This window comes from Gopherus flavomarginatus, assembly GCF_025201925.1.
Source record: "Gopherus flavomarginatus isolate rGopFla2 chromosome 13 unlocalized genomic scaffold, rGopFla2.mat.asm SUPER_13_unloc_2, whole genome shotgun sequence".
NCBI lineage: Eukaryota > Metazoa > Chordata > Testudines > Testudinidae > Gopherus > Gopherus flavomarginatus.
The window spans coordinates 3,189,035-3,213,960 of record NW_026114610.1 but is presented as its reverse complement, the minus strand read 5'-3'; the positions used below and the strand labels follow the sequence as shown (position 1 = coordinate 3,213,960).

Sequence of the window (24,926 nt, the reverse complement as noted above, 5' to 3'; positions counted from 1 at the left end):
CTCATCCCATCCCACTCCAGTGGGAGCCATGTTCTGGGGAATGACCCAGGGCAACAATTTCCCACCCAAACAAGGACAAATCGCTGCAGATAAAATGGGTGGGAAAATCCACCCCTCATTGGAGAGATTTTAAATTGACATTTGAGAAGTATGGAGGGAAAAGGGAAAATCAGAGGCAATTAGAGAGCTGATCATTGGGGGAGGGGAGGAGAATCTCCCTGGATTTTATAGTCACGTGTGATAATGAGAGAGAAAAGGGGAAATCTTGAGAGAATGTGTGTGTGGGAGGAAGTGGCAAAAACAGGGACAGGATCCAGTTAAATCACCTCCCTCCCACTCCGGGAATGTCCTGGCTGCACAGAGACAGATCTATCCCCCCCACCCCAGTGACCTCCCCCCCCTGCAACTCCAGCTTCTCCTCACCCCTCGACACCTCCGCCCTCACACCAAAGGGGGGGGCTCTGCCAGCGCCTCCCCCTGAGCTCAACTCCTGCTCCTCCACCCAGCCCGGATTGTGCCCTTTAGCCCCGCACGAACCCTGCCTCCAGCTGCCTAATCCCCCCCGCCCATCAATTTCCTGCTATGCGCCCGCCCCTCCCACGCTCCCTGTTACTCCCCTGCCCCGCTTCAGCCCTGCCCCCAGTGCCCGGCAGAACGTTACGGCTGGTCCGGGCAGGGGGAAAGGCAGCGGATTCAGTGGCTGCTACTTTGAATGTGCAGTGCCCGGGAATAGCACATTGCTATGGGGAGGGATTTAATACACCGCCCCCCCCGCCTGGCCCGGGGTCCGCCTCTCCCCCCCACACGACGGCCGGGCCCCGGCCCCCCCCCATCCCAGCAGGGCGGGCGGGCGAATCCTCCTGCAGCTCCACTGGGACCGAGGCGCCTTCAAGGCTTCTCCCAGGCTCCCTGGGGCAGAGTCACTTTCCTGCCCCCCAGCGCCTCTCATTCCCCAGGGGCTCCGGGTCACAATGTCCCACCGCCCTTCCCCCGCCTGCAGCTCCTGCTTCTCCCCTCCCGCCCCCGCCAGCCACACCAAGGGGAACCCCCGGGCCCCAGTTTCTGTCCCCACTTGGATCTCAGCGGGGCCGGGAGCAGATCCTGGCTGCAGCTGAGAACAGCGGCTCCGCTCCGGCTCGGGCAGCTCCAGCGCTGCTGGCAGCACGTGGAGAACCAGGAAGCAGCTGTTCAGCCCTTGCTCCTCGTCACAATGTGCCAGAGCCCTGCCACCAGGAGCTGCCCCGCCCCCGGACTGTGCCACCGCCCCACCCCCAGGAGCTGCCCCGCCCCTGAACTGAGCCAGAGCCCCGCCCCCAGGAGCTGCCCTGCCCATGCGCTGTGCCAGAGCCCCGTCCCCAGGAGATCCCCCCCCCCGGGCTGTGCCAGAGCCCCACCCCCAGGAGCTGCCCTGCCCATGGGCTGTACCAGAGCCCCGCCCCGAGGAGCTCCCCGTCCCCGGGCTGTGCCAGAGCCCCACCCTCAGGAGCTGCCCTGCGCATGGGCTGTGCCAGAGCCCCGCCCCAAGGAGCTCCCCCGCCCCCTGGCTGTGCCAGAGCCCCACCCCCAGGAGCTGCCCTGCCCATGGACTGTGCCAGAGCCCCGCCCCCAGGAGCTGTCCTGCCCATGGGCTGTGCCAGAGCCCCGCCCCCAGGAGCTGCTCCGCCCCCACTCTGTGCCGGAGCAACGCCCCCAGGAGCTGCCCCGCCCCTGCTTTGTGCTGGAGTCCCGCCCCGAGGAGCTGCCCTGCCCATGGGCTGTGCCAGAGCCCCGCCCCCAGGAGCTGCTCCGCCCCTGCTCTGTGCTGGAGCCCCGCCCCGAGGAGCTGGCCCGCCCCCGAGCTGAGCCAGAGCCCCGGCCCCAGGAGCTGCCCGCACCTGGGATGTGTCATAACCCCGCCCCCTGGAATTTCCCCATGTTGGGTCTCTGAGCTTTGTTCTCCTGCCGCCTTCTTCCCAGCACCCCCTGCTCCCTTCCTGTGTCTGCGAACACCCCCCCTCCCCCGGGGCTGCCTGCAGTGCTCACTGAGGCTGACTCCAGTGGCTGAAGTTGCCTCCATCTCTGCTTCACCTGGAGGGGGAGAGACAAAGAGAGGAGATGGTCCCAGGGTGTGAAACCAGAATCAGGGGGCAAGGAAAGAAGGACTGTTTGGAAAGGTATGTTTTTTGTGTGTGGGGGGGGGTGAGCCAGAGGGATTCAGAAGAAGTTGGGCAGCAGAGGCTCAGGGAAATTGAGGGGAACCTCCTGGGTGTCTCAGTGTTGGCCAGGGTTTGTACAGCACCTTGCATAATATGGGGTCTTATCTCAGTCATGGTCTGTGCAGCACCTGGGAGCCCTGATGTCTGTTTCCTGAACACAGGCTCTGGGAATGGAGAGAGGGGAACCTCAGCACCTGAAGGTTAATGCAGCCCTGTGTGCAACCCCTGCTAGGGTGATCCGACAGCAAATGTGAAAAATTGGGATGGGGGTGGGGTTAATAGGCACCTATATAAGAAAAAGACCCCAAAATCGGGACATCTAGTCATGCTAGTCCCTGCTGTTCTCATAAGGGGTCGGCTTAGAGAGGGTTTGGCTACACTTGCAGCTGTCCAGCGCTGGGAGTTAAAGCTGTCTTCCTACAGCTGTTTAGGGAAAGCGCTGCAGTGTGGACACACTGACAGCTACCAGCACTCTGTCATGGCCACATTTGCAGCGCTGTTGGGAGTGGTGCATTATGGGCAGCTATCCCAGCATTCAAGTGGCTGCAATGTGCTTTTCAAAAGAGGAGGGTGGGGTGGAGTGTGACACGGAGCGTGGGGGAGACAGAGCGAGTGGATTTTTGGAGCTGACACTGTGTCAGCTCCCTGCCTGGCAAGTTCAAGCCTCCTCCCCCATCCCTCTCTCATTCACTAAATGCAAATAGACGCCTTTGTTTTTTTCCTCACAGACCAGATAAGCTGCAGATCCAAAACAGACCACCCTCCGTGCCCACCCGGCTGCTTCTCTCCTCAAGCAAACACCAGCTGTGGGTGTTCCAAAGGGATCCCCCTGCCTCTGCTCATTCACTGCAAACAGTAACTGTGTTTGGTTTTTAGATAAGCAGCTCCGGGAGCCTTGAGCTCACAACAAAACAAACAGAGGCATAACACCAAAACAAAGAGCGTTATCTCTACTTAAAGCATTATGGGAAGGTTCTGGAGGTCAGTGACAGCGTAGTAAGATTAATCACTGTTTACACTGGCACCCCAGCGCTGCATCACCAGCTCTGTTCTCTTTATTCCTCTTGTCGAGGTGGAGCACATGCAGCACTGTAGCCAGGGAGATACAGCGCTGTATGTGCCTTGCCAGTGTGGACGGGGAGTAAGTTACAGCACTGTAAAGCCACCACCTGCACTGTAACTCTCCAGTGTAGCCAAGGCCTGAGTTGTAGTAATAATAGCAGCCAAGAATCCGGTGGCACCTTATAGACTAACAGACGTATTGGAGCATGAGCTGTCGTGGGTGAATACCCACTTCGTCAGATGCAACAATAGTCCCATATGGGCTAGTGGTCAGGATTCCTGGTTTTCACCCAGGTGGCCTGGGTTCAACTTCTGGTGTGGGAAGAGTGCAGAGCTTTTGCCCAGAGTGGAGGCAGGAAATGAAAGGAACAGGAAGGGATCCTGCCAGCAGTGGAGTTAGACAGTGTAGGGAGGAGACCCCAGAAGTGGGGGTGGGGCAGTGGTTTGGGGGGAAATGAGGGAAGGATCCCAGCAGTGCGGGAAGTTGACAACCTGGAGAGCACAGGCCTGGAATGGGGACCTGGAAGAGTGAATGTGTCCCTCTAAACCCATCAACTGCAGACTAGGCAGGCTTGGAAGAATTGTGTATTTGATGGTAAATGTCAGTTTCTGTGTAAACACACATCCCAATGGCAAAATATTTCCATCAATAATCATCAAAATTGACAGATGGGCAAAGTAAGAAACATGCTGCTTGAGAACTTATCATGTTGAAGGAGCAACAGTAGTAGTAATAAGCTCGATAGTATTCATCACCATGCAATTTTGACAGGTTTCCACGCCCCTTTTAGGGCTTTTGTCCCGCCTTCCCACCCCGTTTTGGTTGGCGCTGTCGGCCATTTTGAAAAAATGTGTGTGTGTGTGTTTGACTAGGGGAAGTGTATTAAATATCAGGGTGGATTAAGATAAAAGTTAAATAATATTGAAAACTAGGTTTATAAAGGGAATTTACTATGGCAAAACCTGTTTGTTAAGCACAGGATAAAAAAGCATTGAATCTATTCAATACCAATGTAGGTTAAGAAAAAAACATTATAAACTAAGTTTAAAAGGATAATTAATTGAAGCAAAACCTGTTTTGTAAGGACATAAGCAAAAACTATAAGAAATACTTAAAAAGTAGGTTTAAAAAAAATTAACCAAGGCAAATCCTGTTTGGGGTGCCCTGGGTAAAAAAGGGATTGAAACTATTGACTGCCAACATAGGTTATAAAAAGCTTTTTAATATTATTAATTAATATTAAAAACAATACAGCTAGGTTTAAAAGGGGAATTGACTGAAGCAAAACCTGTTAAGTAAGCACATGGCCAAAAACTATAAAGGGGTAGTAAGAAAAAGGCTTTTAAAAACATTAAAAACTATGTTTAAAAGAAAATGTACTAAAGCAGTGTAATAAAAGTGAATAAAACGTATTTAAACTAGTCAATACCAATGTAGGTTAAGAAAAAACGAGGTTTAAAAGGAAAATTGACAAAGAGAAAGCCTGTTCGGTAAGCACAGGGTAAAAACTCTATAAAAATGTGGCTAAGAAAAATACAATAAAGCTCAGGGTAAAATTAAAAAATGTTTACCTTTGCAGTCTTTTTGTAAAACGAGGCAGCTTTTCTGGTTTAACCCTAGTAAATAAAACACATTAAAACTTGTTAATGCCAATGCAGGTTAAGAAAAAACGAGTTTTAAAAGGAAAATTGACCAAGGCAAAGCCTGTTTGGTAAGCCCGGGGTAAAAAAGCATTCGATATCAGTGTAGATTAATTAAAAAGAGCAAAGATAGAGAGCACGTGGCGTAATCAGAATGAGACAGAGAGAGAAGCAGGCAGAGTCTGTTTAGTAAGCACAGGGTAAAAAAGCATTCAGAATCAGGGCGGGTTACAAAACAAGAAAAGCGAGGAGAGAGTCCGCTTTGCAAAGAGCAAAGATAGAGAGCACAGGGTAGGATTAAAGAGAAAGAGAGAGAATTGTTACCTTTGCCCGTCTTTCTGTAGAATGAGGGAGATTTCCTGCTTCTGACACTCTCCAGCTTGTTATCACCGCTTTTGGATCGGCCCAATCAGAGGTGGTTTTACAACAGCGTCATAGAATTCATTTTCCTGAACCAACCAATCCTAGTGTTTTAAGAGTTTAAGCAAGAGCCAGCCCCTTCCTTTCCCCCCTCCCGTCCTCTCTCCCCCCGCCCTTTTAACTGTTTTTTTCTTATCTAAAGAAACAGACCCCTAGCATTTTCCCGCCACGTAGCCCTTTTACAAAGAGTTTTTATAAAAGTTAAAACCATAAGCTTTTACTAATACACCATTTTTAACACATGTTAAAATTACCTTAAGTTTTGCAAAGGAATAAAAAAAAACACCCCCTTTGTATGTGTTGTAATAAAAAGTATGCAGAAGCACCCTAGGTTTTTTTAGTAACAGGCGGTTTATATATTTCTTATTTTGTAAACCATTAAATTAGGAAGACAAAGAAGCAAAGCGCCTGTTAGCAAAGCAGCCTCTGTGAGTTAGTGAATCAGAGATAAGAAGGCTGCTTCTTTTTCGTGCTTTTTAACAAACAGAAGTTACAGTTACATTAAGTTTTGCAAAGGGAAAATGACTGGAAAAGACAAACCTAAGACACAACCCTTTTGTATGTGTTGTAATAAAAAAGGAGGAGGCAGAAGCACCCTAGGTTTTTAGTAACAAACAGTTTATAAACCCCTTATTTTGTAAACCACTGGATTAGAGAGAAGAAGATTGTTTTTTTCCCCATTTAACAACAAAGAGAGGTAAAAGACATGCCAAAATGAAGGCACAGTCCTTTGGTATAGGTGTTTTCTTAAAAAAAGAGCATGCACAAACAGTTTAGGATTATAAAAGTAATGTATAGTGACAAAAAAAAGTTTTTTTCCCTAGGTTTTAGACTAGCTCTGCTTATTTTTTAGTAAAAACTGTGAAGCTGCACCAGAGCCCTGCTCTGCTCTTATCTAATCAACCAGACCCTTTAGCAGAAGCTGAACAACACATGGCAAAGCAGTCTCTGTGAGTCAGCGAATCAGAAAGAAGAAGGCTGCTTCTTTTTCAAACTCTTTAAAAAGTTACATTAAGTTTTGCAAAAGGATAAGGACTCGAAAAAACAATTTTTTGTATGTGTTGTAATAAAAAATTATACAGAAGCACCCTAGGTTTTTTAGTAACAGGCGGTTTATAGTCCCCATATTTGTAATCCAGCTGCCTTCCCCCCCCCAACTGTTTTTTCTTATCTAAAGAGACAGACCCCTAGCATTTTTTTTGCCACATAGCCCTTTTACAAAGGGTTTTTATAAAAGTTAAAACCATAAGCTTTTACTAATACACCATTTTTAACACATGTTAAAGTTACCTTAAGTTTTGCAAAGGAATTAAAAAACCAATTTTTTTGTATGTGTTGTAATAAAAAGTATGCAGAAGCATCCTAGGTTTTTTAGTAACATGCGGTTTATATATCCCTTATTTTGTAAACCAGTAAATTAGAAAGACAAAGAAGCAAAGCGCCTGTTAGCTAAGCAGTTTTTGTGAGTTAGTGGATTAGAGAAAAGATTGCTTTTTTTTACTATTTAACAAATAAAAATGAAAAGGAAACCTGCAGACCCATAGCCTTTATTTAGGCATAGGTGTTTTAATAACACGTAAGTGTGCAAAAACAGTTTAGGGCTATAAAACTAACGTGTTGTAACAAAAAAAGGTTTGTTTTTTTTTAATTTTAGGCTAACGCGAACCATTTTAAAGTAAAAACAGCAGGCTTTTGCAGCAGAGCGGCTGTTAGCAAAAACAGCCTCTGTAAGTCAGTAAATTAAAAATAAAAAGAACAAAACATAAGAAGGTCTTCTTTTAAAGCAAAACATAGCCAAATCAGGTATTAAAAAGCATACTAACTTACTTACTATTAAAACTAAGCTTTTTAACCATTAAAGTTTAAAAGCTAAAGCGTGTAGCCAAAAGCCTTCCCGCCTTTTTTAAAAAACCGACTAAGACAACCACCCCTCCCTCCCCCCTCCCCCCTCCTCCGCCCTTATCTAAACAGCGAGAGCCTTCGGCTTTTTTTTAAACCCTGTAACAAAAGCTATATACCGTTTTAAAATGTGTTTTTAAAGTAATACCTAATTTTTTTAACTTATTAACAATGTAAAATAAGTTTTGTAAAAGTTTAACGTGGTTTATTTTTAAATTAGCACATTTTAAAGTAAAAACAGCAGGCTTTTGCAGCAGAGTGGCTGTTAGCAAAAACAGCCTCTGTAAGTCAGTAAATTAAAAATAAAAAGAACAAAACATAAGAAGGTCTTCTTTTAAAGCAAAACATAGCCAAATCAGGTATTAAAAAGCATACTAACTTACTTACTATTAAAACTAAGCTTTTTAACCATTAAAGTTTTAAAGCTAAAGCTTGTAGCCAAAAACCTTCCCGCCTTTTTTAAAAAACCGACTAAGACAACCACCACCACCCCCCTCCCCCCTCCCCCCTCCTCCACCCTTATCTAAACAGCCAGAGCCTTCGGCTTTTTTTTAAACCCTGTAACAAAAGCTATATACCGTTTTAAAATGTGTTTTTAAAGTAATACCTAATTTTTTTAACTTATTAACAATGTAAAATAAGTTTTGTAAAAGTTTAAGGTGGTTTATTTTTAAATTAGCAGTTTTGTTTTAAAAACCAAGGCCATATAACAAATTTAAAAAATACAGGCTGCAGTTTTTAAAAACTTTTTGGTTACAAAGCTGTAAATAGGTATATTACCATTTACAAAGGCTTTTTATTAACTGTTTAAACACATTTACTATAAAAAATAACATTGTTAGCCATTAAAGCTAAAGTATTTGGCACCCCCCAAAACTACACTAGCCTTTTTTCCTAGAAAAGTGCCCTTTACACACCCTGTTTTTTAAAGAAACGCCTTTTTAAATATTAATTTTGGGTGTGGGAGGCAAAACCTTTTTTTTTAAAAAAAGCAGGTTTAAACCTATAAATAGGGGGACAAAAAACTGAACAAGGCTGTTAAAGAAATATTGCTAATACAAGACTTCTACCGTTATGGGGAGCAAGAACATGGTAAGAAACCTTACTGTAATTTGTATGAGCCGCCAAGATATTATAACAGCGTTATGCTTAGTTAAAAGCCAACATTTTTTCTTTTAGATAGGACGAGAACTTTTTTCTTGCCATTCCAGATGCCGCGCTAGAAGCTTTAAATTTTGGTAAGCCAATTAATATGCTACACAAGTATAATTTATTTTTAAGAAAAAAAGGTTTTAAAAATTTATATTTTTTTTAATTTAGAACAAGATGGAAGTCAAAACCACCCAATAGGTTTTCCTGAAATTACAGACGAAGGTGTGAACTGTTTTTTAAATATGTGGTTTTTTTTTAAAATTGACGTTTTAAATAGTGTGCATTTTAGGGGTTTGTTTGTTATTGTTAGGGAAAAAAACCCTTAAAGGTTTTACTGTACAAAAGCTGCCGTTGTACAGCCCCAAGGAGGGGGGGTGTAAACTAAAAGAGCGCTTTATTTTGTACATTATACTTAAACGCGGTTTTTAGCCCCCTTATTGCAAAAACGTTTTTAAAATATATATATTTGGGGGACATGTTTGTTGTTGTTAGTAAAAAAAAAAACAAACCCCGTGCTAAAAAACATTTTTATGTGTATCGGCAGACATATCAAGCGTTATACCTCAAGAAGAAATGTTGAAGGGAAGAGCGCTTAAAGGGGCCAAGAAATTTCCCTCTGAGGCAGCTGCAGTTGGAAGCAAGGGTATTAAGCACACCGATTTTGAACAGCCCTGCACGTCCAAATCCCTTATTGCCCAAAGCCCGCAACCTTTAAAGAGGGGCAAAAAATTTCCTTCTGAGGCAGCTGCAGTCGGAAGCAAGGGTATTAAGCACACCGATTTTGAACAGCCCTGTACGTCTAAATCCCTTATTGAACAAAACCAGCCGGCATTAAAAAAGGCCAAAAAGTCTACCTCTAAAACAGCATCCGTTTTCAGGGCGGGGGGAAAGGGGCTCAGACCCCCCGCTTTTGAACCGCCCAAAGCTACCTCTACAACTTTCAAAAACCATGGTAAGCGAGGCGGAGGCGGTAAAGCCCCTCGTTTTCAACAGACCTATGCCTCCCCGACCCAATCAGCTTTAAAAATAAACAACTCTGTAGAAGGAACCGTGTCTAGGGGTGGGTTCGAGCAGGGTGAAGAAGTTAACCCCCAAGCTCTCGGAACCCGCAAAACCCTTGCTACAAATAACAATCTTCCTGTGGGGCTGGCCGCATCAGTTGCTGCTTGTAAAGAGCTGTTTAGTGTTTGTTCATCTTTAAAGCGTTTAATAGATAAAAAGTTTTCAAAGCTAATTCTTCAGGTATTTCAAAAACAAAATTTTCCAGAAGAAAGGGTTGTTTTAGACCAAAAAATAGCAGACACCCGGGCACTAATTGAAAAGGTGGAAAGCGCGTTAAAGGGGGAAGGAAGAGGGTGACTACACATGAAACCTAAAAATGTAAAAAGGGGTTGGAAAAAAAATGGAAAAAATCTAAAATGTTAAGAAGGCTTTTGGCAAAAAGAATAAAAAAAACCAAAGCTATTTTAAAAAAACAACCCCCCAACCAAGAAAGGGAAATAGACCCTCCCACCCCTTCTTCTTCTTCTGAAGGTCCAGATTCCCCCGCTCCTGATACACAACCACAGGTGTATTTGGAGCGTGTAAGACACTGGATAAGACCCCGAAGAGAGTTTAACGCATATGAATATTTTCAGGAATTTCGTTTTGCTAATTTGGACAGAGTAACGGGGTTCACAGAAGCCATGGCGGCCATCGACATTGCTATTCAAAATTTGCTAGATGATATTAATAATCAGGTGGGTCCTGAAGATTTTGTACAGCTACGCTTAGATGCCCCGGGGCTAAATCACCCGCTCTTTTCTTTACGGAGGCCTTGGGAAAATTTAAATGCCATAGATTTTTTAAATAACATCGTTAATGTGTTGCAAAGTAATGCAGAGATTGTGGGGTCCGGAACTTTACGCCTGGTTGTTACAATTATTAGAAACAGGCTTGGTGGAGTTGGGTCTGTAAGACCCCTAAAAACTATTACGTACAGTAAAATTATTGAAAAAAAAAGAAAACATTTAATTGATTTAAATAATCAGGGTAACAACTTATGTTTTGCCGGTAGCGTGCTGGGTCTTTTATCAGATAAAAAACTTACAGATGCCCAGCTGTTAGAGGGGGCCAAACACCTTCATCAGGAGTTGGGGTTTTCGGACCAAAAAATGATTAGCTTGACAGACATGAGCTCTTTCGAAGAGCGCTTGGGGGTAGCTATTACCGTTTTGTATTATGAAAATGGAAATTGGTGTTTTTTTACCACTAGGGGTGTACAGCGTTCCCAAACTGTTTTTGTTTTGTTACATAACAAACATTTTTACGGTATTTTAAATATTAAAGCCTTTATAGGCGCCCCGTATTTGTGCAACTACTGTTATGCTCCCTATAGCCACAAACACCAGCACGCCTGTAAAAACCACTGCCGTACGTGTAATAGCACCGAGTGCCTCGAAGTGGCCGGTGAAAAAAAAAGATGCCCCAGCTGTAAGCTGTTTTGCAGGTCTGACGACTGTTTAGAAAGGCACAGCGCTTTGGCGACCAGCGGTAAAGATGATTGTAAAAACAGAATTTTTTGCGATAAATGCGGCTTCTACATGGTTAAAAATCACCAGTGTAGAAGCAAAAAGTGTCCCCAGTGCCATCAAAAAACCGACAACATAGAGGGTCACGAGTGTTATATGCGTAATATTTGGTCTCCAGAAGAGGGAAAGGATTATGTGTTTTATGATTTTGAATGTATGCAGGAAACGGGGGTACACGTGCCAAATTATGTTTATGCTTTGCATTTAAATAAAGAAACTAGCTGGGAATTTAAGGGGGAAGAATGCATTAGCGAGTTTGTTTTAACCTTTGTAGACAAGCGCTTTAAGGGATACACTTTTATCCCTTTTATTCTGAGGCAGTTAATTAAAGAAAAAATGGCTGTTAGCACCGTAACGCAAGGGGGAAAACTTATTTGCGTGACGGTGGTAAACTTAGCCATTAAATTTATAGATTCTTTAAATTTTCTCCCCATGAAACTTAGCAAGTTACCCAAAGCTATGGGGTTTGAGGAAGCGAAGGGGTACTTTCCACACTTTTTTAACACCGTTAAAAATCAAAACTATGTGGGACCTATGCCCGAAATAGAGTACTTTGGAGTAGACTACATGATGCCTGAAGAAAAAAAAGAATTTTTAAACTGGTACCAGCGCAATCGCCAAAACAGCTTTGATCTTCAAAAAGAACTATGCTATTATTGTCAAAAAGATGTTGAAATTTTGCGAGAGGCTTGCGACCGGTTCAGAAACGAAGTTATAAAAATGACCGAAAAGCAAATTGTTAAAAACCCCGGAAAGGATAATGAGGAAGTGGCTACTAAGTGTATAGATCCCTTTCAGCACCTCACATTGGCCTCGATTTGCATGGCCATGTACCGGTTTAATTTTTTAAAGCCGCAAACCATAGCGCTTTTGCCGTTAGACAATTACCACAAACAGCAGAAGAGATATTCCACGCCGGCCATTCAGTGGTTGATGTACGTAGCCCACACTGAAAATATTTACATTCAACACGCTTTGCAGGGTGGCGAGTTTCAAACTGGGTCCTATTTTTTGGACGGTTATGCCATTATAGCTGGTAAACCCACGGCCTTTGAATTTAACGGGTGTTTTTTTCACGGGTGCCCCATTTGCTATTGCGAAAATGATTACAACCCGTTGCTTAAGGCAACCTACGGACAGCTGTACAACCGAACCATTATTAAGGCTGAATTTTTAAAAAGCCAGGGGTTTGAGGTAAGGACCGTGTGGGAACACGAGTGGCAGGCCATGCTAGCAAACGATAACCGGGTGGAAAATTTTTTACAAGAAAAAAAGCTGCCACAGCCTTTGGTTCCTAGAGACGCCCTTTACAGTGGTAGAACAAACGCCATTTGCCTTTATTACAAACCGCAGCCCGGGGAGCAGGTTCATTACTACGATTTTACCAGCCTCTACCCATTTGTTAACAAAACTAAACAGTACCCTGTGGGACATCCCGTTATTGTGTATGAGGGTTTTGGGGATATCGGCCAGTACTTTGGCATAGCCAAGGTTAAAGTGTACCCTCCAAGAGGTTTGTATTTTCCCGTGTTACCATACAGGGTTGATGGTAAACTAATGTTTCCCCTGTGCGCCCTTTGTGCAGAAACAAAACAAAAGGATCCCTGCGGGCACAGTCAGGAGGAGAGGGCTTTAACAGGGACTTGGTGCACAATAGAGTTGGTGGAGGCTTTAAACAAAGGGTACAAATCGCTGAAATTTATGAAGTCCGGCATTTTAACCGCTCTTCAGATGCCCTGTTTTCAGACTATATTAAAACACACCTAAGACAAAAACAAGAGGCCTCGGGGTTTCCTCACTGGTGTACGGACAAGCTTAAAAAAGAACAGTACGTTAAAGAGTACCGTGAAAAAGAAGGTGTGTGTCTGCGTCTAAACAAAATTAAGGTAAACCCCGCAAAAAGACAAATTTCAAAGCTGTTTTTAAATTCCTTGTGGGGAAAATTTGGTCAGCGAACAAATTTGACTAACACTAGTATAGTAACGGACCCGGACGAGCTCTTTAAGTACGTTTTTGTACCTTATTACGATGTGTCATCGTGCGAGTTTATCGATGATGATACAGCCGTAGTGTCTTGGAAGTACGCAAAATAACACTGCACCCATTCCAGCAACACTAACGTGTTTATAGCGTGCTTTACCACCTCTTATGCTCGGTTAGAGCTCTACCGCTTGTTAGATCGTTTACAGCAGCGGTGTCTTTATCATGATACGGATTCTGTAATTTTTGTAAGTAAAGAAGGGGAGTGGAATCCACCCCTAGGGGATTATTTAGGAGACTTAACTAGCGAAATACCCCCAGATGAACACATTGTGGAATTTGTGTCCGCGGGACCTAAAACATACGGGTACAAACTGTCCAGCGGTAAAACCTCTATGAAATTAAAAGGAATCACACTTAACTCAGGAAACAGTGAAAAAATTAATTTTGAAAGCTTAAAATAACTCGTCTGGGATTACCCCGCGGGAGAGGACCCAAAAGAAATCGTAATACAGCAACCAGGAATCGTAAGGGTAAAAAAACACTGGTTAATAGAAACAAGAACTCTAAAAAAAACCCAAAAAGTCATTTACGACAAAAGAGCCCTTGAGGAGGCTTTTAAAACTTTGCCGTACGGGTATTAATTATTATGAAAAACCACGTTCAGTTTGTTCATCTCTTTTCCTGTTTGCTTTGTGGGCCCTCAAATTCTGGAAAATCATATTTTATAAAACAGTTGTTAGAAAATGGTCATAAACTGTTATCATGTATGCCTGAAAATATTGTGTGGTGTTATAGCTGTTGGCAACCGCTGTATACAGAGTTGCTGCAAAAATTTTCCTGTATTACATTTTTGGAAGGTTTACCTAATACTTTTAATGATGAACATTTATTTCCTAGTAATAAAGTGAATATGGTTATTATAGATGATTTAATGGAGTCTGCTTCTGAAAGTGGTGAAATTGAAAAAGCCTTTACAAAATACGTACACCACAAAAACTTAAGTATTATGTACATTGTGCAAAATATGTTTTGTCAGGGAAAAAAAAGCCGTACAATTAATTTAAATACTAAATATATGGTTCTTTTTAAAAACCCCCGCGATAAACTACAAGTCACCACTTTGGCCTGGCAAATGTACCCTGGTAAAACACAATTTTTTTTGGAGGCTTTTGAGGACGCTACCAAAAACCCCTACGGGTATCTGCTGGTGGATTTAAATGCTTCAACGCCCGAAAACCTCAGGTTAAGAACAGATCTTTTCCCCCCAGACTGGCCCTGTGCATACACCTTTAAAAAAACCCATAAAAATAGTTATTTTTTATTAATCCTCCATTTAAAAAAAAATCACCACCCGAACAAACATGTCTTACTGTGTGCAAAAAAAACCTGGCTCTTTTAAAATTTCTTATCAAAGCCAAGCCACCTCAAAGAAAGGCTATTCTCTGTACGGCATCTGACGACCTAGTAGCGGCCATCTCAGAAATAGCGCTTAACACTTTAAAAGGAAACATTCCTCTAAAACCTCGACAAATAAGCATCCTTAAAAAAAACCGAAAAATTATTAAAAAGCTAAGCGATAAAAAGCTATCCCTAAAAAGAAAAAAGGTTATTGTAAAACAAACCGGTGGCTTTATTGGCCCTTTGTTAAGCTTTGCACTCCCCCTGCTGTCGAGCCTTTTAATTAACAGATAATGGAACACGCCGAAAAAATGTACCTTGTTCCTAGCCACCAGTTAGAACAAATAAAGCGGGCTTCTAGCGGTGAAGAAAATATCAGAACCACAACCACTCGCCAATTGGATTCAGAAATGAAAGACATTCTTCAAAGAACCGGTTTATCCGACTACGAAAAGGCTAAACTCTACGAGGCAGTCCTGCAAAGATACCTGGTATTGGCCAAGTGTGGTGAAATGGAAAAGACTAAAATAAACCTTTTTTTTTCCCCTGAGCAAGAGCAAGAGCAAGAGCAAGAGGAGCTTCAACCTCCTAACGTTCAGGGGGATGTATCGGACTTTGTTATTCAGGAGGTGTTGGAGGGGGTAAATCCTCGCTATAAAAAAAAAGCTGAAATATTGTTAAATAAGCTTAAACAACGTAAAGATGTGTCTTCTTGGGCTGATAACGGCCGTTTTGTGTACCGGGGGAAGGCGATTGAGGGGTCTCACATGCTTGATTTAGTCAGGGGGGTAACCGGCTCTTATTCTTTCGCTAACAAGAGGACTCCTAAAGGGTGGCATGTTTTTATGAAAGCCTTGGCAGAGCTAAACGTGCCTACGACCGTCGTAGGGCATGTTACCAATAAACAATTTTTAGAGCGTCTAAAAATAGGGCTAAAGCCGGTCAAGGCCACAAGTAACACCGCCCCTTTTAAAAGCGTCCCTGTTAAAAAACGAAAAATCGACTGGTTAACAATGTAAAATAAAAGACGTAAACAAAATTAAAAATTGTGTTTTATTGATGCACCTCTTTAAACACACGACAAGATAAACATGTTTGAACATGTTGAAACATGCTTAAAACAGGTCTGGGCATGCCGGGTCTTTTTCCTTTTACAAATCGCACCACCAAGCGGTCATTTTCTGGTAAATCATCGGAGTACAATTTTAAAATACAATCAAAAGATAAACCCTTATTACGTTGTTTTTAAAAAAAAAATACAATGATAACCTCAGGTTACAGCTAGGGGGTCCTGTAGTTGTCTCTGATGAAACACAACCTTATCACAGTTACGGTTTAAAAAAGTCATAATAGACTTAGGGAAAAAGTTACTGTCTGGGGAAAAACCGTAGGAGTCAAAAAACTCGCCGGGCCCACGTTTCGGTAAATAAAGGGCCAGCCAATGTTCCCCGGGTAACTTATGGGGGTGGGTGTTAACAATAAGCCCCAAAGGTCTTCCGGACACAAAACTTTTCGGAAGCAAATCGCTAGAAAAAACATCTAAAAAAGAAGGGTCCTTTGATAAAATATCTCGTAGCTGCACAGTGTTCATGATTACATATAGTCAAATAGAACGTTTCTTCTATGATTTACTTCGAGCACGTTATCGAAAACCCCCTACACTATCATGTTAACCGTAGAGGGCAAAGCCGTTGCAAACCGTATTTCCGCTCTCAGGTTTCCAGTTTTAATTAAAGAATAATGGTCGGCGCACTCCTGATCCGGGGTCAAATCAAAGGCGTACAGCGTATAGCCCTGGGCAAATTCATCGCGGTTAATTAAGAGCGATCGATCTTTTACATATTTTCCAGTAGCCTACACGAGCTGCATGTACTCCCTCACGCAGTTTCCATTTTCAAAATCGGGTTGTAGGGGTTTTGCTGGCACCTGTTCGCCATCCACATACAAGGCCACAAAATTAATGTTATAATGTTTAAAGTTAAAAGGGTTTTTAACGTAGCTGCCGCTGAAGGCGTCATTATCTATAAAACCGATTACTAGCTGCTTGGGTAGCTGCCCCAAAAAAAGGTTTTCCTGGTTACTGACACGACTGCCGGCCGGTATGCTAAACACCTTTATGCTTACCCGGTCTACGGGGTACTTAGCGTTGACGGTCATTAAAGCTTCAGCGTGCCCCAAACGAACCCCCGGGGTTACTTTTACACGTTTTACAAACAGGGACTCCGAAATAATGTGTACTTTATAATTCTCGTTGGCAGTGCCGCTCATGAGGCAAAAAACATCTTTGCTACGTGTTAGTTTGATTTTTAAATCCACGCCGTTTAGCAGTAGTTTTTCTTGAAAAAACAAATCGCTGTGTAAAGGTCCCAATAAATCCAGTTTCCTGCTGCCGGCCGTTAGTTCGGCCCTGCGTATAAACCCCTCATTGGCGTGGCCGATCAAAAGGGTGCTTTCGTGGCCCCCTGCCATGTCTTTATAAAATCCGCCTGTCGAAAACTGAGTAGCGAGGGTGTCGTGGCTGTAGTTTAAAATTAGCTCTATTAAGGCTCTGTAAGGGTAACAATTGTTGCTCTGGCTAATAAGACGATCGCCTAAAGTAACATCCAGCTGGTTAAAAAGAGTGGCGATGGGGTAGTTTGTTAGGGCCACCCGGGCATCATCATCAATGTCTGATCCGTCTTCTTTTATCACCTTGCAGCACACGTACAGCAGCGTGTTGTTAAGGTCTAAGTAATGATCCCCATGTCCCGAAATAAAAAATTCAAGAGGGGCGTTTACCGTTAAAGCGGCCAAAGGAAGCACCTCTACATAAAAGCTATTTTCAATACTGGTTTGTGTGGGGGCTATTTGAAATAAATCCAGCTCCGATTTGGTGCATTCGTCAGAGCCACAATGAATAAAAGCCATTTTAAAATATATCCCTTTTATCGCGGGTAGCGCGACGCTTCCTCTTCTTAGGAGGCCTTTTTGGTATATGGCTAAGACCTGTTCTCACAGCTTTTTTTTTTTTAAGGGTCTAGGTGGGCCTTTAAAGGGCTGGCGCAACGCTGCTCTTTTTCTTCTCATTACCACTAAACCGGAACCTTCCTGTGCTCCTATTTTGTTTATAACTGCGCTAGACACGTGGTTTACGACGTCTCTGGTTATATTTTTCGCGGTTGTTTTCATGTGGGGTTTAATAATGTCAAAACCTCTTTTTAAAAGTGGCACGGCTTTTCTAAAAAGGCTGCGAAATATTCCTCCTAAGCCTGCCCCGTACATAACGGGTAATCCTTGATATCCTGGTAAGCCATAGCCAGCCTGGGCCTTGTAGTAGTTTCTATACAAAAAGGGGTCCCCGTAGTTTTTCATAGTTACCATTCTTCAGCTTTTTGGGACGCAAATGTAGTTTAACAATTACCTTTCCAAAACTAAATGAAACGTGTTTATTTTGATCCGTCTTTATTTCAATAGTAATGGTTCCGATGTGCTGCTTACTTACGGGGACGTAATGCGGTTTGTCATACGTTATTGTAACAAATTTGTTGTTGCTACCGCGGATGGGAACGCAGCGCAACAGCGGCACATAGTAGTCCCCCACTAACTGATGTTCCACTATGTCGGTGTACACGTATAAAGAGTTAAAACCCCCCGTAATGTCTGCGGGGTACGGTGCAATCCTACACGGATGATTTGAAAGCATTCCCAGTATTGTTGCCAATTTACCACCTGTGGAAAAAAAGTACTTTCCATCGTTTGGTTTTAGCTGAACACTTCTAGTCACAGGGTTGTAAATAACGTAGGCATTTGGTTTTTCGGCATCTTTGTCTATATTCTTGTTGATGACTTCTATTAAATGGTGAATGCTCGAATAATAGCCGGCATCCATGTAGTAGGTTCGAATTTTTTTTTCCGATGCTAACGTAAATGCTGTATCGAAAAGAAGCGTGTTCCAAGAGTGACAATAATGAATTTCCGATAAAGCGACATCCCACCGCCCTATTAAATTTAAAGGCTTGGCTAGTTGTATTGTAAAATTGGAACTAGTATTTTGAGGAAAAGCCCCCGCTGAGGCGTTGCTTGGTAATGTCATGTAAAAACTTTGTTCAGTCATTTTTTTATTAAAGGTCCTGCACTTGAGACGCTTTAACCCAACTATTAAATTTTTTAGGCCAACCTTTCCATTTTACAAAGAAATATTTGTTTCTTCCCCGACCGTTTTTTTTAAAATTTTTTTCTACCTTGTAAACTCGGTCCTGGTTAGGGCTTACTTTTTGTAATTCTTCAGGATAAAAAGACCCCACAACTTCCTCCCCTTCATAATCTTGTAATGCATACACCGGTCTTTGTCCTCTTAATAAAACCCCTGACACGATAAATATTTCATCGGTAAAGGTTTGCTGATAGCCCTTTTCAAAAGTGCCCTTCGTTTTAGATACTCTTACGTGATCCCCTTTTTTAAAAACCACACGTTGCCTCTTTATTTTAAAACTACCCCCGTAGACGGTTTTCCACACGCTTAGCGCATTAGCTTGTGTCACGTCAATTGGGCGCCCTCTGATAGTTCTGTGATAACTTCTGTTGTAACCGTCTATGAAGGCCTGCAGCACATCAATGTAGCGAAAGGTGTTACGGGCAGTAAAATACCTCCACATTTTTTATTTTAAAGTTCTGTTAAACCTCTCCACAATTCCCGCTTTAACTTCGTTATTGGTAACAAAATGGTGTACTCCATATTGCTTAAACAAATTTTTTAAAGCTTTGTTTAAAAACTCTTTTCCTCTGTCTGTTTGTAATTTTTGAGGCACGCGCCCCTTTGAAAAAATAGCTTTAAACGCTTCTGCCACCTCTTTTCCTGTTTTATTTTTTAGGGTTACCGCCCAGGCGTATTTAGACAAAATATCTATCACTGTTAAAATATATTTACGGTTGTCATTGTCTTTAGAATAGGCGGCCATATCAACCAAATCTGCCTGCCATTGCGTATCCACATTAGACACCACTGTTTTATTTCTTTTAAATTTAAGCCTTGCAGGTTTATGTAAAGCGTAAGCATCTTGATCCGCAAGCCAAGCGGAAACCTGCTTTTTGCTTAAGCTTTTACGGTGTCTTTTAGCGGCCTGAAATAAGGGTGTTATGCCCCCAAAACTACCAACTTTTTCGGGTGAGTAATAAATTTTCTTTAGCAGCTTTGCCATGCTTACCCCGTCTTGCTTTAAAACACTGTATACACAAAAGTTTGTTTCTGCTTTTGTTTTTATTTAACACAACAACGTTTATACACATTTGACTTTTAAAGCAGCAGTAAAGTAATATACGATACAATTACATACATTTTTAACGGTTAAGCAAAATAATATAAAAACTGTGATACAGTTTTTTTTAACAATGCATTTTAATTAATATATATTTTTTAAGCCTCTAGGGTCACAACCTTGCATGTAAAAAGTTTTATAATCCATTTGGCGAACCCTGCTACACACCGCTCGGCCAATATAGGGGGCCACCTCTTTTGACAGATCTACCAGCAAGGCCACCGGGTCAGATGATTTTCCAACCTCCCTAATCATTTTAACAACTTTGGTTATAGTTTCAGTGGTTATGTTAAGCTTTTTCAGTTTGTAGCCTTCAGCTATAATTACATTTACCAGCTGGGCCGCGTTCAGTTTAGAAGAAATACGTCTAAGCTGGTAAAATACTTCTGAGCGATCCCAAAAGATACAAGGGTGACTAAAAGGGTTGGACTTATTTACAGCGCAGGCTGCACAGTTTTCCAAAAGTTGTTTTTTCAAACAGTGGTAAAAGGCTTTTACTACAACAGCTCTAACAATATCAACCATAACTGGATCCTCTTTTTCTTCACCGCTTTTCTGGTCACTCTCTTCACTTTTTACAGACTTTTTTTTAACATCTTGCTTCACACAAAAACAACAGGTACATATTACGGCTGTTCTGCTTAGAGGCCGCCTCTTTTCATCCTCTGAAGATGTCTGTTAAAAACATTGTAAAAACATATTTTAAGTTTTTTGATGCAAAAATTTTAAAATAAAAAAGCCTAGAGTTTATTTGTGCTACCTCGGTCGTACCCTTGTCTGATTCTGAATTATCATCATCCTCGACTGACGCACCGTTGAACCCCATATCATCTTCCTGTTATTAAACACAAAACATATAGTTTTATTTTACCACTCTTATATATGTTTATATTTATATTTTTTTAAATTATTTAAGTAACTTTTACCTTGTCATGTTCTTTGGGTTTTACTATTGACACCCCGTTTGTGTCCTTTGTTTCTGAATCACCTTCGTCAATCATAGTTTCAGCAGCCTATTATTAAACCAACCGTATATTAACGCTTAATTAGAGTCATGCACATATATATATATATATATATATATATATATATATATATATATATATATTTCAAATAAGTTAAGCTGTCTTTACCTCCTCGGGTGTTTCTGTCTCTGCAACTGTTGGCAGTTTGTTACACACCAAAGCAGTAATCTTGTACGGCCCAGGCTTGGTTATCTGTTAAAAATCAAAAGTCATTTTTTAAAAGTGTAAATACAATAATTTTTTATTTTTTTTTACAACTAATAAAGCTTATACCATAACAATATCGCCATCTTTCCACAACTCGGGGTCTATCGGTTGGTTTTCAACATCGCTATCCTGCGGCTGTTCCTCGGTTGCCATGTCCTCATATATAGGCTCTTCTTCCATTCCCCCCTATAAAAACAAAAAGATTTAACCCTTTATTTTTATAAAACATTTTGTAATTTGTTACAAAAAAAAAAGATTTACTTCTGCTTTTAATTCTGTTTTTTCCAAATCTGACAACAAATTTTTTCGCACTTGATTTTTTACAAATGGCTGTGGCTCCTCTTTTTTCAGTTCTCTTTCAGAATAAAACACAGGGCTCGACAACAACCCTTTCTCGTTGGCAAAACAACTGTAAAGGAGCCTTCTTTTCTGAACACGGTCTGGCGCATCCAGGGGCAATTCCGGCTTCTTGGCTTCTGTAGGTGTTTTGTACAGGGACATGGCTTTGTGTTTAGTTTCTCTGTGTTGAAAAACCCGCTCGCAAAACCACGTGTTTTTATACACAAAAACACATGCTGATTGGTAGACAATAACCGGTTTTTAAAAGGCTCTTGCTTAAACTCTTAAAACACTAGGATTGGTTGGTTAAGGAAAATGAATTCTATGATGCTGTTGTAAAACCACCTCTGATTGGGCCGATCCAAAAGCGGTGATAACAAGCTGGAGAGTGTCAGAAGCAGGAAATCTCCCTCATTCTACAGAAAGACGGGCAAAGGTAACAATTCTCTCTCTTTCTCTTTAATCCTACCCTGTGCTCTCTATCTTTGCTCTTTGCAAAGCGGACTCTCTCCTCGCTTTTCTTGTCTTGTAACCCGCCCTGATTCTGAATGCTTTTTACCCTGTGCTTACTAAACAGACTCTGCCTGCTTCTCTCTCTGTCTCATTCTGATTACGCCGCGTGCTCTCTATCTTTGCTCTTTTTAATTAATCTACACTGATATTGAATGCTTTTTTTACCCCGGGCTTACCAAACAGGCTTTGCCTTGGTCAATTTTCCTTTTAAAACTCGTTTTTTCTTAACCTGCATTGGCATTAACAAGTTTTAATGTGTTTTATTTACTAGGGTTAAACCAGAAAAGCTGCCTCGTTTTACAAAAAGACTGCAAAGGTAAACATTTTTTAATTTTACCCTGAGCTTTATTGTATTTTTCTTAGCCACATTTTTATAGAGTTTTTACCCTGTGCTTACCGAACAGGCTTTCTCTTTGTTAATTTTCCTTTTAAACCTCGTTTTTTCTTAACCTACATTGGTATTGACTAGTTTAAATACATTTTATTCACTTTTATTACACTGCTTTAGTACATTTTCTTTTAAACATAGTTTTAATGTTTTTAAAAGCCTTTTTCTTACTACCCCTTTATAGTTTTTGGCGATGTGCTTACTTAACAGGTTTTGCTTCAGTCAATTCCCCTTTTAAACCTAGCTGTATTGTTTTTAATATTAATTAATAATATTAAAAAGCTTTTTATAACCTATGTTGGCAGTCAATAGTTTCAATCCCTTTTTTACCCAGGGCACCCCAAACAGGATTTGCCTTGGTTAATTTTTTTTAAACCTACTTTTTTAAGTATTTCTTATAGTTTTTGCTTATGTCCTTACAAAACAGGTTTTGCTTCAATTAATTATCCTGTTTAAACTTAGTTTATAATGTTTTTTTTCTTAACCTACATTGGTATTGAATAGATTCAATGCTTTTTTATCCTGTGCTTAACAAACAGGTTTTGCCGTAGTAAATTCCCTTTATAAACCTAGTTTTCAATATTATTTAACTTTTATCTTAATCCACCCTGATATTTAATACACTTCCCCTAGTCAAACACACACACACACATTTTTTCAAAATGGCCGACAGCGCCAACCAAAACGGGGGGTGGGAAGGCGGGACAAAAGCCCTAAAAGGGGCGTGGAAACCTGTTAAAATTGCATGGTGATGAATACTATCGAGCTTATTACTACTAGCAGTGATCTGTATGCTCTGTATAACCTGTATGCTCAAAAGGTCTGTTAAACTCCCCCAGCTTGTGTCCTTTCCCTCTTTGAATGCCTGTGAAGTGGCTTTCCCACTCTCCTTTGTACCTCCAGTGAATGCCCTTCAACCGGCCCATCTGACCAGTGGTTGGCTGTGTTACATTCTATTGCACCTAGGGGATACTGATCTTCACCGCACCGTCCATCGCTGCGCTGTGGGACTCTTACCTTAAAGGATCCTGACATCTCCACTGCCAGGCCTGTCCTGGGAGCGTGAGTATGAGTGTGACACCCTCCCCCATCCCTTCTTTTGAGGTTAGCTATCAAGCTAATAAATGTGCTGCTTTCTGCCAAACTCTGGGGGGGAGGGGCATTATTAGTTCTCTCTAAGCTTACTAACTGACCCAATTTTGGGTAACACAAGCAACATTGTTTGATCTGTTATTGTACCAAAGGGGGAGATGGTTGTCTATAAAGGAGGGTGAAGACTAAATGACTCTTATGAGAATGGGATTTGAACCCATACAGGCAGAGCATAATGGGGTAGCAGTCCAACACCTTAACCACTCAGTCACCTCATCTGAGCTGTCAAAAAACGGACAGGAGGAGAAATCTAAGGCCGGCAGAGATAGGGACACTAAGGAGTTTTTAAATACTAAGCGTAAGCAGGGTCTGAATGAGCTCCCCTCTCTCACCTAGTGAGGAGCTGGGGAAAGACTTCAGGAACAGACCGTGTTTGCATAGACACACCTACTCTGCCTAGCTATGCAGCATGATGGGGCCGCTTCCCCAAAATGACCAGTTTGGGATGGTCTTGGGTTACAAATGACTTTAGGATTGAGTGGAATGAAATGTTATTCTTCTTCCTGTATGAGTGAAGGGCAGCAGAACATACCTAGTCCGTCCTGATGGAGGGGTAGGTGAGTGAGGAATAGCTTTTATTGGACTGCAGAGAAGTGATTGAGGACGTCACCCTAAACCAGTGGTCCCCAAACATTTCACATTGTGCCCTCTTAGCCATGGCTGTGGCCCCTCGGAAGCCACGGTCAAGAACCGGGGCTGGGAGGAGTGGGGCTGTTGCTTGCTGGGGTGAGGGGTGCGGACAGGGGTAAAGGGGTCGACGCTGGGCTGGGAGCCAGAGTCTCAGGCTGAGGGTGGGGTTGGGGAAGAGCTGTGGCAGAGTGGTGCTCCCTCCCTGCCCTCTATGTGGGCTGGCTCAGGTCCTGAGGTGCCCCCATGAATGTTCCTCTGTGTCCCCCTAGGAGTTGCACCCCACATTATGGGGACCACTGAACCCTACTCGCTAAGCCGGGGCTAGTGATGCCAAACCCCCGGGAAAGGGAGAACAAGTGTGGGGGCCCCAGCACCAGAACCATGCCCCTACCTTCTGTCTGTGGCTCTACCCCCTTCCACCCATGGCCCCATCCACTGTCACTTCTGTTCCACCCCTTCCCCCACCAGCCCCACCCTATCACTCCTTTACCCCTGCCCCGCTGTGGCCCTGAGACCAGAGAAGCTCTGTGCCCCTGCTGCAGCCCCCGGGCTGTAGCAGGGAGTGGGAGCTCCTCCAGCCCTGGGGCTGACATAGGGGAGACTTTTCCAGGGGGACCTAACTTGGCCAGGGCCCCTGATCATGGGCCCCACTGTCCCCTTGGCAGTGCAAGGTTTGGGGAGGCTGAGCCCCCTTGTCATAAACAGATAGCTAAGGGTTAATGTTCTTTTACCTATAAAGGGGTAACACCAGTAACCTAAAACACCTGACCAGAGGACCAATCAGGAAACAAGACTTTTTCAAATCTGGGTGGAGGGAAGTTTGTGTGTGAGTTCTTTGTTCTTTGTCTTGTGTCTGTGGCGTCTCGGCTATGAGAGTGATTTTTCTATCTCCTGCCTTTCTAATCTTCTGTTTCCAAGTTGTAAGTACAAAGATAATAAGACAATACGTTTATATTGGTTTTTTTTTTGTATTTACATGTGTGTAGTTGCTGGAATGTTTAAATTGTATTCTTTTTGGATAAGGCTGTTTATTCATTTTTTTCTTTTAAGCAAATAAC

At 42.5% G+C, this 24,926-nt stretch overlaps 3 protein-coding genes and 1 long non-coding RNA gene across 9 annotated transcripts in view; 1 reads left to right on the top strand and 3 right to left on the bottom strand.

Annotated features, from left to right (window-relative positions):
- Positions 1–24,926, bottom strand: part of LOC127041341 (uncharacterized) — a 227,248-nt gene that overhangs the window by 151,683 nt on the left and 50,639 nt on the right. The gene's annotated exons all lie outside the window — the stretch shown is intronic.
- LOC127041346 (uncharacterized) lies at positions 4,693–7,078 on the bottom strand. The gene is made up of 2 exons (XR_007771630.1): positions 5,223–7,078; positions 4,693–4,874 (listed from the first exon to the last, which is right to left on the bottom strand). It is a non-coding gene; the product is annotated as an uncharacterized LOC127041346 (long non-coding RNA).
- LOC127041340 (uncharacterized) lies at positions 8,161–15,949 on the top strand. Of its 2 annotated transcripts, XM_050935577.1 has the most exons (5): positions 8,161–8,309; positions 8,401–8,455; positions 8,538–8,591; positions 8,914–9,012; positions 14,611–15,949. In XM_050935577.1, the coding sequence occupies exons 1-5, from the start codon at positions 8,292–8,294 to the stop codon at positions 14,646–14,648; spliced, it is 264 nt and encodes an 87-aa protein (XP_050791534.1). In that variant the 5' UTR covers positions 8,161–8,291; the 3' UTR covers positions 14,649–15,949. The 2 variants fall into 2 exon arrangements, with proteins under 2 accessions (XP_050791534.1, XP_050791533.1); XM_050935576.1 differs by lacking the exon at positions 14,611–15,949 and having other exon boundaries at positions 8,183–8,309; positions 8,914–11,186.
- Positions 19,538–21,465, bottom strand: LOC127041338 (uncharacterized). Of its 3 annotated transcripts, none has more exons than XM_050935573.1 (6): positions 21,108–21,465; positions 20,913–21,032; positions 20,748–20,831; positions 20,541–20,627; positions 20,375–20,449; positions 19,538–20,289 (listed from the first exon to the last, which is right to left on the bottom strand). In XM_050935573.1, the coding sequence occupies exons 1-6, from the start codon at positions 21,345–21,347 to the stop codon at positions 19,699–19,701; spliced, it is 1,197 nt and encodes a 398-aa protein (XP_050791530.1). In that variant the 5' UTR covers positions 21,348–21,465; the 3' UTR covers positions 19,538–19,698. The 3 variants fall into 3 exon arrangements, with proteins under 3 accessions (XP_050791530.1, XP_050791532.1, XP_050791531.1); XM_050935575.1 differs by having other exon boundaries at positions 20,386–20,449; XM_050935574.1 differs by having other exon boundaries at positions 21,159–21,465.